Source organism: Protobothrops mucrosquamatus, unplaced genomic scaffold, assembly GCF_001527695.2.
Source record: "Protobothrops mucrosquamatus isolate PMUCROS unplaced genomic scaffold, P.Mucros_1.0 scaffold2625, whole genome shotgun sequence".
NCBI lineage: Eukaryota > Metazoa > Chordata > Lepidosauria > Squamata > Viperidae > Protobothrops > Protobothrops mucrosquamatus.
The window spans coordinates 1-14600 of record NW_015388679.1 but is presented as its reverse complement, the minus strand read 5'-3'; the positions used below and the strand labels follow the sequence as shown (position 1 = coordinate 14600).

At 46.5% G+C, this 14600-nt stretch overlaps 1 protein-coding gene across 1 annotated transcript; it reads right to left on the bottom strand.

Moving 5' to 3' along the window:
- Positions 1-8032: 8032 nt before the first annotated feature.
- On the bottom strand, positions 8033-14361 carry TRMT44 (tRNA methyltransferase 44 homolog; the record flags this gene model as incomplete). The annotated part of the gene is made up of 8 exons (XM_015825411.1): positions 8033-8434; positions 9790-9906; positions 10584-10968; positions 11131-11314; positions 12340-12440; positions 12949-13020; positions 13684-13791; positions 14293-14361. Coding segments are annotated over 8 exons (1272 nt in total), but the record flags the coding sequence as incomplete, so codon positions are not given.
- Positions 14362-14600: the final 239 nt, after the last annotated feature.

Below are 14600 nucleotides of genomic sequence, written 5' to 3'. Positions count from 1 at the left end.
GGAACTCAAACCTGGCCACGCCCTCATCAAACCCTAGGACCGCCCCTTTAGAGAACAGGAATGCAAGTAAAATTTGGGAGGGGCTATTTCCGGTGCGGCCGGCCCGGAAAAAGGTGCCGGAACGCGGTTCCGCCGCGTTCCGGCTGAAAAAAAGCCCTGCATAAATACATATAAATATTAATCACTGTCCGTCTTGAATACGTAGCGGAAAGAGGAAGCTTGAGAGTTCACAAGGTTGATACTGTATGGAACAAAACTGTGACTGAATCTGGATGTTCTGCTTCGGATTTGTGTGTGTGCTTGTATTTCTGTGTGTGTGTGTGTGTGTTTGAGGTCTTAAGGAGGTAAAGGCACAAAATGTTACATCTTGAAAATTATTTGCTCACCTTTGTTTCAGCAGATACAGCTCTTCCATTTATTTCGTCTCTAGCCAGAAATTACTATTGGAAAATTGTGCTTCAAGGATTCCCTGGTGTCTGCACATTTTAGATTTGCCCTCTCCGTGTATAGTTTAGCTACAGATGGACATTCTTTTGAAATATTTCCAAAATAAATTGTGAGGAAACAATTACTGGAAGCAATAATTAAAATAAAATACCATGCAGCAGAGTATAACTTAAAAACACATTTGGGAATACAATGCGGTTTTGGAACTTGAGCTTAGTAGACCCTAATCAGGAAATATCTGAAAGCGAGGAGCTGAGATAATTCTCCTCTTCCTTCATCGTGGAAGGCAGGCTAATCAGCCCACGGGGCAGCCACCTGCCAAGATCCCTGGATCCTTCATCCACAAAGGGGGTGGGGGGGGGAGAACGGTTCAAGGAGAAAGTTGCATCTTGATACAGCAGCTCTGCCCCCATTTGCAGTGGGGAAGTGGTGACGACCCCTTTCCGTTGGGGTTTCAGCCGGTTCCCCTTCAACAGAGGGACAACGAAGAAAATCTGCAAATAATTTGGTCACCTATGGAGCTTCTCAGTCATCCGGGTCACGGTTGACCCAAAGGCGCTTTTTTCAAAAGGCCACTGGACTTCCTTTGTTTTCCTTTGAAGATGTTTTTCTTCTTATCCAAGAAGCTTCTTCAGTTCCCAATGAAGAAGAACCGAAGAAGCTTCTTGGATGAGAAGCAAAACGTCTTGAAAGGAAAACAAAGGAAGTCTAGTGGCCTTTTTGAAAAAGCGCCTTTGGGGAAATAATTTGGTTAAACGTCATTTGAGTTGCTTTGCCCGGCATTGGATACCCAAATCTGTCATGTTTGCATTTGCTTTTTCAATTTAGATTACTGTGCACAGTTGGATAGAATCTCCGATATACGTGTAGCATAACCAGTGTGTCTATAAAAAAACAAAAAGTATGGTATAATGTGGACAGAATAAAGATTAAAAATTGATCAATTCCCATCGAACAATGGGCGTCTGGATGGACTAAGGCCAATCCCTTTAGCCCTTCCCTTCCCTCCCTCCCTCCCTTCCTTTCCTTCCTCCTCCCCTCTTCCTTCCTTCCTTCCTTCCTTCCTTCTTCTGTTAGTTTTTTTCTTCGGGGACTGGTGTTTTTTACTTTCTGGAGCATTGCAAGAGTCACCTAAGAGCTATGATGAATGACTACACATTAATAACTTGGCATGTGCTAACAGCTGCCACGGAGCCATTTAAAATGACCCCAGATGGAGTCAGCTGCTAATTTACAACATGGCTGGGATCCCTCTGGATACCATGAATTAGTTTTGAAAAATGCAGTGAGCGAGAACCCCGTCTGCTTCAATTTGTCCGGCTTCTGCAACATTACAATATTCTTTGTAAATACACTACAGAAAGCTTTATTTTTTTCTTTTGCTTTAAATTTTTCTTCAAACAAACAGTGAAAAATTACAGCACATGTTGGACGGCCTTAGAAAATTAATCAGATCTTCACAGGAAACAAAATGTGGGGCTATGTTTTCATTTATCAGGTGTTACTTGCAAAGTGAAAAATCTGCTCGGGGACTGGCTCAAATGAGGTATATTTCCAGAGGCATCCAGCGGAAAAAGCGAAATGTCCAGATTCTGTCTGAAATCAAGCAATTGAAACCTTAAACCATTTTTTTACAGGCGTCATACCTGCAATATGCATCTGTTACATGTATAATGCTGTAAACACGTCTTACTTACTACTCTGATGAAGTGGCAGATGCCATGGATGCTTCCAGGGGACCCCGATCCCCGCAATTCCTTGTCACCGAAGAAGAGCTCCTAACGCTATTGAGGATGGTTCTTAATTTCTTTTGATAAAGTTCACATGGTTTCTTCTGCATGGAAATATCCCCGTATTTGCAACCCACAAATGTTGTACTTGGAATACTGAGTCCAGTTCTAATCACCATGATTAAAAAAAAAAGTTTCTGAGACTCTAGAAAAGTGGTGCAGAGAAGAGCCACAAAGATGATCAGGGGTCTGGAGGCTCAATCCTGCGAGGAAAGCCTGAGGGAACTAGGTATACCTAGAGTCTAGACCAGGGGTAGGCAACCTTGGCTCTTTTATGACTCGTAGATTTCAACTCCCACAATTCCTGAGCCAGCCATGCTGAAGGGAAAGGGAGAGGTTTCCAAGCTGAGCCATGCCGGTTCAGGAATCCTGGGAGTTGAAGTCCACGAGTCATAAAAGAGCCAAGGTTGCCTACCCCTGGGCTAGACTAAGGAAGAGGAGGATTTGGGAGGACATGATAGCACTCCTCCAGTAGTGGAGGGGCTGTCAGAGAGAAGAAGAGATTGACGTATTCTCTAAAGCATCAGAGGGCAGGACGAGAAGTAACAGCTGGAAACTTATAAAGGAGAGATCCAAGCTAGAAGGAAGGAATAATTTCCTGACAGTGAGAACAATTAATCAATGGAATCGCTTGCCTCCTGGAGTTGTGGCTGCTCCATCATTGGAGGTTTTTGAAAACAAAGGACAGGATGGTATAAGGTGTCCTGCCTTGAGCAGGGGTTGGGCTAGAAGACCTCCAGGATCCCTTCCCATTCTATGATCCTATATTCTGAGTATCTCTTGTTCTCCGGGAATTGGCCTCTAATGTTCTCCTGGATCTAACCACTGCTTCCCCTACTAATCTCCCCACTCTGTAGTAGACCCCAGGTGGACCCCAGCTGCAGAACTGTCCATCCCTCAGGGCTGCTTTAGTAATTCTGCTCAGTCTATCCCACTGAGCTTTATTTATTGCCATCAGCTGTCGCACTTCGTTGACCTTTGCAAAGTGCAATCTAAGGATGCAGACCAGCGCAATATATTTCACATATATTTCCGTATTAGAAGCACCATAAAATTTAAATTAAGGAGATTTGGGCATAATGCTCGTAACTTACGTTTTGGTATTTTAGGAAAGGTGATAACAGCTTTTCCTGGAATAGCTACTAATAATGATGATCTGTGCTCGTCTGCCTTTGATGGTTTGGGCACAGAGCGAAGCGAAGCAGAGCTGTTTATTCATGCTGTTGTCACAATTACAAAGCCAGCTCCCCAAGACATCATTTCAACCTATTTATGGCTCGGAAATTAAGATTTAGTCCTATGTCTCTTGAGATTAGTGAATCTAATTACTTTCCCAAATCTAGAAAGTGTTTTATTAGCTAAGAAGCTGAAACTAACGCAGGGACCTCATTACTTCTTATATGTTATTAATTTGTCTCAACCTTCATTATTTAAATTGCTAATTAGAAGTAACAATATGAAATTGTTATAGCAAATCTGTTCAGAGCATATGTATACGGGAAGCCAGGGTTTCCCCCAACAGCCACTGCGTACTCCGGATTCCCTCTCCCAAGACTACCTTGGATGCTCTGGTTATTAGTGGCTCATTTCTCACCTGAGTAGCACGATGGCCTAGAGGGGAAGACGCTCGCCTCCCACTCAGAAGGTTGAGAGTTCAATCCCAGGCAGAGACAGACCTTTCTCTACCAGGGCGCAAAGAGGAAATGTCTGCTGTGAACTCTGCACAGGCGTCAGGGAGGGCAGCCGGACAGCAACTGCTCAGCTCCACTCAGTGGCCCTGACCCCACCCCGAAGCAAGGGGTTAGTTACACGGGTCCGTGCGCCAGCCTGCCTGCAGCCCAGTTCCCCTCCACCCCCTCGCCAGGCCAGGCCACCAAGCCCCAAAGGCAAAGCTCTAAGATCTTGTCCAGCTCATCCTATATGACAGTGATGGCGAACCTTTTAGAGACCGAGTGCCCAAACTGCAACCCAGCCCTTCTCAAGCAGTCAAATGGTTGTCCAATTTATCCTTAAAGATTGATGGAGCACTCACAACTTCTGGAGGCAAATAGTTCCACTGATTAATTGTTCTCACTGTCAGGAAGTTTCTCCTTAGTTCTAGGTTGCTTCTCTCCTTGATTAGTTTCCATCCCTTGCTTCTTGTCCTGCCTTCAGGTGCTTTGGAAAATAGTTTGACTCCCTCTTCTTTGGGGCAGCCCCTGAGATACTGGAACATTTGCTATCAGGTCACCCCTCGTCCTTCTCTTCGTTAAACTAGACATACCCAGTTCCAACAACAATTCCTTGTATGTTTTAGCCCCAAGTCCCCTGATCCTCTTTGTTGCTCTTCTCTGCACTCTTTCTAGAGTCTCAACATCTTAAAGATCCGGAGACAAAAATATATGAAGAACAATTGCAGGATTTGGGAATGGCCAGTCTACAGAAAAGGAGGTACATGATACCAGTATTCCAGTATTTGAGGGGCTGCCACAGAGAAGAGGGGGGGGGGGTGTCAACCTATTCTCCAATGCACCAGAAGGCAAGACAAGAAGCAATGGATGGAAACTGTTCTGAAGACACTATAAATGCTTCGCCTGGATGTTTTGGTTTAAATTTATAACATTTTCATCTAGCTGTGGCTGAGAGTGATGAGCAGTGCAGGCAAAGTGGGCCTCATTAAGCTCGCCTCGTTTGAACCCAACTGCCAGTGGCGTTTTCTTTATATGGTTCATTTCACCAACAAATTATATTTCAAATTGATTGTTATCAGAATGTCTGTTCATCACTTTCTGTTTCAGAAAATTGGAAAAATTGTCATGGTAATTAGTGAGCTCCTAGATCAATCAAATGCAATGTGTCATTGATAAACTTTAAAGAATCCAAGGAAGTTTTTCTTATATGCAAAAGTCATTCAAATTCAGGAAAGTTAATCATCTCCCCACAGTTTCCCCCCACAAATTCCTCAAGTTCCCCGTGATTCACTTCACTGTAGTGATTAACAAACGTTGCAAAAAAGATCATAAAAACAGATGCGATTCATTTAAAAACTGCCTTGCTTAGCAATGGAAATTCTGGTCATAATTGTCGTCGTAAGTCAAGGACTATCTGTACTACGACATAAACATGTTGCACTGAGGGGGTCCCGGGTCCTCTCTGAGCTCGGCTGTTTTCTTGCAGGTGTTTCATTGCCCAAACTGGGTGAGGCCCTCACCGGCACCGATGATGCGGCCTAGTTTGGGTGGTGAAACGTCTGCAAGAAAACAGCCGAGCTCAGAGAGGACGCGGGACCCCCTCAGTTCAACCCTGGGCTACAAATATTCTCCTTTATTGATACTCGGTGCTTCTCCTGATAGAAACGGACTGAGCAGAGACGCTTCTCAGATCCATGTAAGGATGCCAGGAGGCTCTCCTGATGCTCAAGGCCTTAAGAGGGAGTGTCCCTCCTTTGAAGTAAGCCTTGTTGTGCTCTGTAGAGAAGTTGCACATTTAGAAGGGGGGGCAAGGCGTCCATTGTGCCATCTTGATCCCTCCTGCGTGGCTGGAGGGTTAGCAGAGCTAAAGCACCTTGAAACTCGTCCCTTCCCAAACAGCCAAGTTCCGCCTATTTCCAGATAAAAATGATTTAGGACCTTGGCAGGCTTGTTGCCTGCAGCAGAGGAGGGAGAAAGCCATCAGCTTCATTTTAAGAAATGCTGAGCCAGCCAGAATATGTCTATAAATAAATAAGATATTTAGCGTTTCTGGCAGCCTGGCAACCTCCGTAGACTCTAAAGAACCCCCAGAAGCTCAGCTCAAAGCCACAGCTTCATAAATCTCACTCCTGGTCCTTCATCATTCATTCATTTGTGCGAGTAGCCTTTCATTTATTTATTAAATTCCTAATAAGGCTCAGTTTCCAAAAGTTTAATTTCATTAGTGTGGTTTCTTTCCACTGAGAATGATCGTGAACCTGGCATAGAATTCTTTAAAGCTTTGTGTGTGTGAATAGTTTCATTTACAGCTTTTTTTCTTTTTTTAACATGCCCATGAACAATTTAACAACCCTCTCTTTTAACTGAAAAAATAAATTTTATGTCTACAATGCTAGGCATAAAAGAAGCCTATTTACCTACTTTGTGAGGATTCTACACCAACAGTAGTTGAGATTGAAATTCAGTAAATGTACGAAGAGCAAGTAATAATAATAATAATAATAATAATAATAATAATAATGATAAAGTTGGAAGGGACCCACAGAACCGTGGCTCTGGGGATCAATGAAACGTCCTGTGGCTGGGCTCCATATTCAAGTAGACGAGTTCACTATGCAAATACATGCAGGTCACAGCCTTTGCCAATCCAAATGTCCCTTTACACACACACACTTACATACGTTATTACAGGTAACGTGGCTTCAGCAAGCAATATAAGAGCATGGCTGGAGCGACCATTTCCATGAAGAGCAACCCAAGCTACAAACCAGACATCCAGGATCCAGCGGAGCCACGCTCAGCCTTGCTAGTTCCCGGCGGCCGCCACCAGGGGTCAGGAGCGGACGCTCTGGGAGGCAGCACGGAGATTCGGCGGCTTCGGGTGCCGTCTTTCTGGAGGCGCGCAGGAACCGGAAGCAGAGGGAAGCTGGTTTCCGGTTCCGATGCCGGGGCAAGATGGCGCCTCTGAGGCGCTTCTTCCCGGTCTTGGGCGGCTTGGCCGCTACTGTGGGTCCGGCCCGACCCCCACCCCCACCCCGTCGCCTCCTTCTGCCCCGGGGCCCACCTGGGGGACGGCTGGGGGGAAGCAAGGCGGCCATCTTCCTCTCGTTACCTAAACTGGGCGACACCATAAATTCCGGGGCGTGGGGTGGGGGTCCGTTTGATACCCCTGCAGCCCGCCCCGTCGGGGTCGGTGGTCTCTTGGGAGGCTGTCCTCGGTTGGCTTCACGAAAGGTCTGCAAGGAGCCCACCCAGCTCAGAGGGCACCAAGACTGACCCCTCGTGTCAACCCTGAGCCACAAATATTCTCCTTTATTGGTGCTGCGCTTAACTGGTCTCCCTGTCTGAGGAACTGGCATTCATCCAGTCACACTAATCCCTTAACTTAGTTATGTGTCTGTTTATTTTTAGATTCTAAAGGCTTCAGCCTTCTGGGATAAATACCCCAATCCTCTTTTCGGCTGAGCCCCTTTTCCCTTCCCCAGGTCAAATTTAGCCAGGCAGCATCTTTTTCAATATAACAAGTTTGGCTGAGTTGAGGTGGCTCCCTTTAATAAAATTTGTTAGTTGGAAAAAATGCTATCAGGCTCCTCCCAATTTTTGGCTTTCGATAGACAAATATGGCTCCCCTCTCCTCCCAGGGGTCCCTCTTCCAAGGATGATCTGGGAATCTTCTGGTTAGATCTTACTTTCAATTCTCAGTTGTAGCTCTGGCTTTATCTCATTTTAACTTCTTACACCTCACATTCTTTGCGTTACTTTATTTCATAATCTTACTGTTCTACTGTTATTTTACTGTATTCTGTGATACATTGTGTGTTAGGACCTGTGGTTATAGCAATAAACTAACTAACCAACTTACTATATGGCCCAAACTGATCAGAAAAGTCACAGTCCAGACACAGTCTACCATGAGGCTCCTTGGTGCTCTCTGAGCTTGGTGGTTTTCCTGCAGACGTTTCATGATGCAAACTAGGTGACATCATCGGTGCACCCATCTAGTTTGGGTCGTGAAACATCTGCAACAAAAGAATGCCCTCCAGGACTCACAATTTAGCTCCACGGACTGACTCGGTCCAAAGATGTTCTGAGAAATGAACTTTTTAGTAAAAGGGGGAATCTATACACTATACACTTTAATGCACAATGAATATCCATTATTAAGAAGATAACTCAAATAAGCAACCCCAAATACTGGCCAAGATGTTTGTTGTGCTGTTCCTTTTGTCCTAGGAACAGAATAAAACATAGAAGCTGCCATGCTCACATGAAACTGCTTGTGACTTTTTATTTAGCAAAGTTGAAGTAGCAGCTCTTTATTGCCCGGCGTGATTCGTCTTTGGTTCAGCTCGGTGGCTCCATGGGCATAAGAACAGGAGGCCGAGGGCAGAGGGCAGCCTTGAGGGTGATGCTGGTCAAACCAGCACAGCCGAGTTTTTGTAGCTTCAGAAGGGAGACGGGCTCTCGTCTGCTTCCTGGGCCTCTCCTCTTCTCTCCAGTCGCGGATGCGAACTTTCCCATGTTGGACTGAGGGGAGGAATCGTAAAGACAGGCCAATTAGACAGGCCAAAAGATAAACCACACGTGCCCCTCCCCCAATCTTACTGAAGTAGGCATGCGCAGGATCCTTTCTCCCACAGAAATCCAATTTTCCCATGGATCTGAAACCTAACTCAAGTGCTGGAGTGTTTGTCAGCTTTGGGGAATAACAATTGCAAGACTGGGAGGGCCGGGATTGCGTGAGTTGAACGAAGGCAGTCGTGTGTGGGAACCATGCTGAACAAATGCTTCACTCAACGACTTAATTCGGATGCAGGTCAAGGACTACCTGCAGAGCAAGTTCATCCATCTCAGAGCAAGTTCATCCATCTCCCCCCCTTCTCCCACCCCTGGTCCCTCAAAGAGCCCTACCTTCCCAGCAATGAGAGAAAGGGCAAAAATGTGTCTCTTTTCACGTTCCTCTTGTGTTGATATTAACATTAATTTAATTGCAGTGACTTAGCAGTCATATTTTACATTTTGTACCTGAACTATCACAAGATCCCTTGGGGGCTTTTAGAAACAAATGGTGGAGTATAAATCTTACAATAAATAAAGGTTTGTTAATATCCATGCAGCTGACAGCTGGAAGGGAGGAAACTTTTGCTCTCATCCCATCCATCAATGTTAGTAGATCAAAACAGCCTGTCCAGGAATTCCCCCTTATTTTGGCAGCTTGAGAATCCAAGTGATGTACAGATTAAAACTTAAAAGTAGTATTTAGAGACCTATTGCCCAACCAACACATCAATGAGATTATAGGGACTTACATAATTCATTTATCATTTTAGGAGATCCTAAAATTTGAGAACTAGTGATACACAGAACTAGTTTGCTGATATTAAAAATAATAAAGTTGCAGATAAAATTTTCTCTGAATTTCGAAACTTATGGTGTGGTGATTACTGTTGCTAATAACAAACATTCTTTGAGAAGATATTACTTACAACATTAAAAACAAAAACAAGAGAGTAAACGATACAACCAATAAATTGCATTAAAATAACGTTATAAATCCCAAGGCAGACACTTGACACCAGAAACTATCTGTAAAAATGACGGGTTGACTGGCCAAGTAAGAAATCTTAACCCGACGCAACAAAGAAGCTTCCATGGGGGTGCCAGGGGGAGATCACCTGGGGAGCAAATCCCACAACGGAGGAGGGGCCTTCCTTCTAGACACCCACCGCCCTTGACCTGGAGGAAACATCTAGAGATCTTCCCAGGATAATCACACCCCAAGTAGATGCCCAAAGGAAGAAGAGAGGCTCTAATCTACGGCTCACACTGAAAGCCTCCAAAACTCAGCCCAGAAAGGGACAGTGACGGAACTAACTTCTTACCTTTAAATACCTGATAATTATTTCTGAGCAAGGTCTGTAGGCCTCCATATTCCTTCTTCAGAGTTTTCAATGTGTCCTTGTCTAAATGTCCCGCAATTTCACTCAAGGGAAGACTCTCTGCAGAAAACAAGGTTTGTAAAAAAAACTTGTTAATTCTCTGGGGGCTTCTGGAAATTCACGTCCTCTGGATTGTTCACCCCTCCCTCCCTCCCTATTATACCCCCCTTCCTTTCCCCAAAGGTTTTTATTTTTTTTTTAAAAAAAGGCTGTACCAAAAAGGTCACTTTTTCCCCCTTTTCAAGATTATATCCCACGCTGTGCTTTGTGAGCCTCCAGACTGATATTACCCTTAATCTTTTTATGATGTCAAGCATCGACACAGATTTCTTTTGTTACTTGTAAGAAGTTCTATATCAGTGATGGCGAACCTTTTAGAGACCCAGTGCCCAAACTGCAACCCAAAACCCACTTATTTATCACCAAGTGCCGGGCGGGCGTGGCCGCGCGGTGGTCATGGCAGACTGGGTGGGCGGGGCCAGGGTGGTGGGGGCCAGTTGCTCACCATCTCCGGGGCATGGCACGAGTGCCCACAGAGAGGGCTCTGAGTGCCGCCTCTGGCACGCGTGCCATAGGTTCGCCACCACTGTTCTATATAAACTCTTCCGCCACTGAAGAATTGCTGAAAAACTCTGGATGTCTGTCGCTAATTAAGAGTGTGGTGAATTTGACCTGCTCGTTCAAATCGCCCTCCGGAGCCTAACCCTTCAGGTGCCGATCTCAGAGCCGGGGCTCACCTCCTCCGTTCCAGGGGCTGGAGGGTCCGCCGAGGCTCCCTTCCGTCTCCCTCAGCAGCAGGTGGGCTACCTGCAAGGCCACCCGGTCCACGAAGGCACGCGGGAGGGTGGTGCAGTTCCTGACCTGCTCCTTGCCCCGAGGCAGAAACCCAGAGGGTAAGGCGGTCCTGCCCTCTCTCTCCCGGGGGGCCTCTTCGCACAGCCGCTGACCGGTGGCCTCCGCTGCGGCCAAGAGACCCTCCTCCCGGGGGTGCGAGGGAAAGCCTTGGTCCGATGCCCGGCTCAGGTGGCGGGGCTGGCGCCTCCTGATGTAGCCCCTTCTCTCCTCCGCGAGCGCAGGGGCTTCTGCCGCCGGGCAGGTTCTGGAGGCCCCGATCAGACAGACCTAAAACAAAGAGGATTCCTGTGGTTAAGAGCCTAATAAGGGGATCTTCTGGGATCTACGTGCAAGGCCTATCAGGGCCGCCAACGGCTCCCCTCACGCAGCCGAGGCTCAATAACCATAAGGTTGCTAAAATCTAGAAAGAGCCACGAAACCAGAAGTTACCCTTTTTGTGGAAGGAATTCTGAGGCAATCTTCCTCTACTTTAAAGCCGCATACGGCCCCGACTTCCGTCACGAAATCAAGATATTCCCTGTACTGGCTCTTCTGACTCCGCCTCCGGTTGTATTTCCCATAGAAGTCAAAAAAGCAGCAGGGCAGCAGAAAATAGCGACAAGAATACGACGACCTGCAAGCAGGGGCACAAGGCCGAGTCAGGCGCTGCTCACAAAGCCTCCAAACCACGGCCTCCCAAAAGCCTCCCGGGACTCAGGATGACGTGTGCCCATCGAGCTATCAGAAGCCGAGGGAGGGAGGGAGACTCTGGGAGAAGGAGCCAATTACCTCCTACTTTACGGGGTGAACAATGTCCCACAGCTTTCTAAATACCGGATTAACTTGTCTGCTCAAAATGGACGTCTGCAGTTGGATAAGCCTAGCTAAGGCTTCCAAACGCTCACTACGACCGCTAAATACTGTGAGCCACATCCTCTGGGTACTTTACGGGTGGGTGTGCGCGCGCAGCTCCATTTGCACGAGTGGCAAGCGTGCATGCCCGCCACTCGTGCAAACGGAACTGCGCCGGCACACGTGCTTGCCTGCCATTCACGCGGACCCATCCCCTTACCCCTCCCCTGCTGGTGCACAAAGCCAGAAAGGTTGGGGACCTCTGACTTAATAAGCGGCACTGCTACTGCGCTGGTTGCTATGCACCCTTTGGGAACCGCTACGGACCCTGTGAAAAAATCGGAGGCACTTAAGAATGCTACGAACTGAGAAAATTTGGGAAACTTTGCTTTAGAAGTAGTTTAGTATTCATGCAGCCTTCACCCATTTCCACTTTCTGGAGGTTGGTCACAACTAATGTAGAATTTTGGCCAGTCTGTTTCCTACCCACTCTCTGCAGGAGCTCAGATGCTGACTGGCCTCCAATTTCTATTCCACCAAATCAAAACTTTCTTAAGCTCCTTCTTTTATTCATAACTCACTTCCTCTTTCAGTATTTCCCGAGATTCTTAGTATCACTTTCACTACAGACATTCCTTCAGATACAAAACACGTTCCTTGGCGTAACTTAAAGACATCCGTTTTTAACGCCAGTGGTGTTTATACGTGTCCCGCTTCGAACTGCTTGGGGCAAGGCGGCCGTTCCCAAGCAGAACGGCTGCGGAAGGGCCCGGATCGCTCCGCTTTCAGAGGCCCCCCGGCTGGTACCTGGCTGCCATTACGGGTATCCAGGGCGTCAGCTCGTCAGAGTGGTTCCCAATTAGCCAGTCAACATCTGGATAAAGGTTGTTTGGGTTAATGGCACTTTCCTAAAATAAAGAGGAAGAAAACAACTTAATAAAATATGGAAAGGGTTGCCAGTATTTTTCCACTGAAATCTATCAGTACAGGTAGTCCTCAACTTATGACCTCAATTGAGCCCAAACTTTTTGTGGCTGAGTGGATCACCCGTTGTTAGGCTAGTAACACGGCTGCTACGTGAACCGGCTTCCCCGTTGACTCTGCTTCTCAGGAGGTCACAAAAGGGGACCACGTGAACCCAGAGGACGCTGCGACCGTCGTAAACACGACCCAGTTGCCCAAACATCTGAATTTGGATCACGTGGCCACGGGGAAGCTGCAGTGGTCGTAAGCGTGAAAAATGTTCATACGTCACTTTTTTCACTGCCGTTGTAACTCCGAACAGTCACTAACCGAACCGTCGTTCAGTCGAGGACTACCTGTACTTCAGCTTAAGGTCATTTTGCAGAGCGTGGCGGCAGAGGAGCCCATCGGAGCAGAAGCCCTGGGTGAAAGGAACCCACATCTCCGCCCTACCTCCAGGTGGGTCTGTGGGCCGTACGTGTCCCATATTTTCCTTCTCCTGACATCGATTCCTTTTCCCGAATGCTGGAAGAATTCACACAGGAAGCGTCGTTAGCGAAGCGGCCTTGATCATAACAAGCAAACATTCCTCTCTTTTCTTCTGACAACTGTTTAAAAACAAACAAGCCCTTCGGGGAACAGGAGGCGGCCTGGGGATCGTCGGCTCCCCAGACGGACAGACGGGGCCCCAAATCGAACACAACAAGTTAGTCCCCAGGCGCTCAGTTCAAAGGAAAAGAGGAGAATGAAAACCAGAATGTTTGGGCCTGGAGTTTCAAAATGTTACGCTTGCAGGTCAATCAGTTAAGAAGCTGCGGTGGCTACAATGTGGTTGGAGTGTTGTAATTTATGTATCTGTAGTTAAGATTCTTACTTTATCCCTTCATAATAAAAAAAAGTTTCTACTTGGGAGACCCAATGCTGAATCGAGGCATGCTGAGTAAGCAGTAAATGCTTACTTACTTATTGGGGCTTGTTTATTTATTTAGAAAATGTATATGGCCACTCAACTCACTCCAACAGTACTGAACAGCCTTCTACACTAAAAAGGGTAAAATGTAACCGCAGTATAATAAAAGGAAACAATAATACAGAACCACAACAACATACCAAGGAAGAAACTAAATTGCCAAGGATAAAACCTGGCATCCCAAAAGGGGTTTGATCAATCCTGTACAACCGACTTACCCCCTCGTTACTTAAAATATGAACTAGGAGTCCATTTCCACAGCCGAGGTCCACAAAAGACTGCCTCTCGGCCAGGCCCCTCCGAGCTCTCTCGTCTTCCCAAAGGATCTAGCAAGACAGGATCGCCATTCAGAAACCCCAAATAACCACCAGCACGGAACGAGTAATGGGAAATGATCAAAGGGCGAGCTGGATTCACAGAGACCCGGGAGATTCCACATCAGGGCTGGCTCCTGGGGTACCAGCCCAGCTTCCCTCTCCCAGGGGTACCTCTGTGGAGGGAGGGGCTGAGAACTGGGGTTGAGGCTTTGCCCCCCCCTCCTGAGCAGCTTTCCTGAGTTCTACCCTGCCACTCGAGGGGGGGGGGCTTTAGAGATATACAAGTATCTGCAGACACAGAGGCCACTCCTAGTACACAAATACATAATCTCCTAACTGAAATTATTAACAGAATTGTGCTGAAAATGTATCTTGTATATCCAATTCAAAGTGTCAAACATTCACATTCAGAAAAATCTATTCTTTATAGCTGAATTTTAGGAAAGTTATTATTTTGGAATAATATATGCTTTCAGAGTAAACTTTTAATTAGTTTTAAACACCACCTACCAGTAGATAAGTAGCTATAGCAACATCCTCATACACAAACTTTTCAGGATCTGTTACTTCAGGCCAAACCTGCAGGTAAACAAAGGTTCAAATGATTAACTATAAATATAGATTAACTGTAGATATTCAAGATAACAGGTTATTTCAAATTTCCAGCACGTGCCTACCTAGTGCACATTCAGGCCCACAGAACAGCTGCCTTAGCAGGTTGGGGAGAGATGGCGACAATCCTTAAGTCAGTCAGCTCTCCCTGCCAACACAACCCACACAGCACACGTCCCCAGCACAAGGCAAATCTCCCTCCAAAG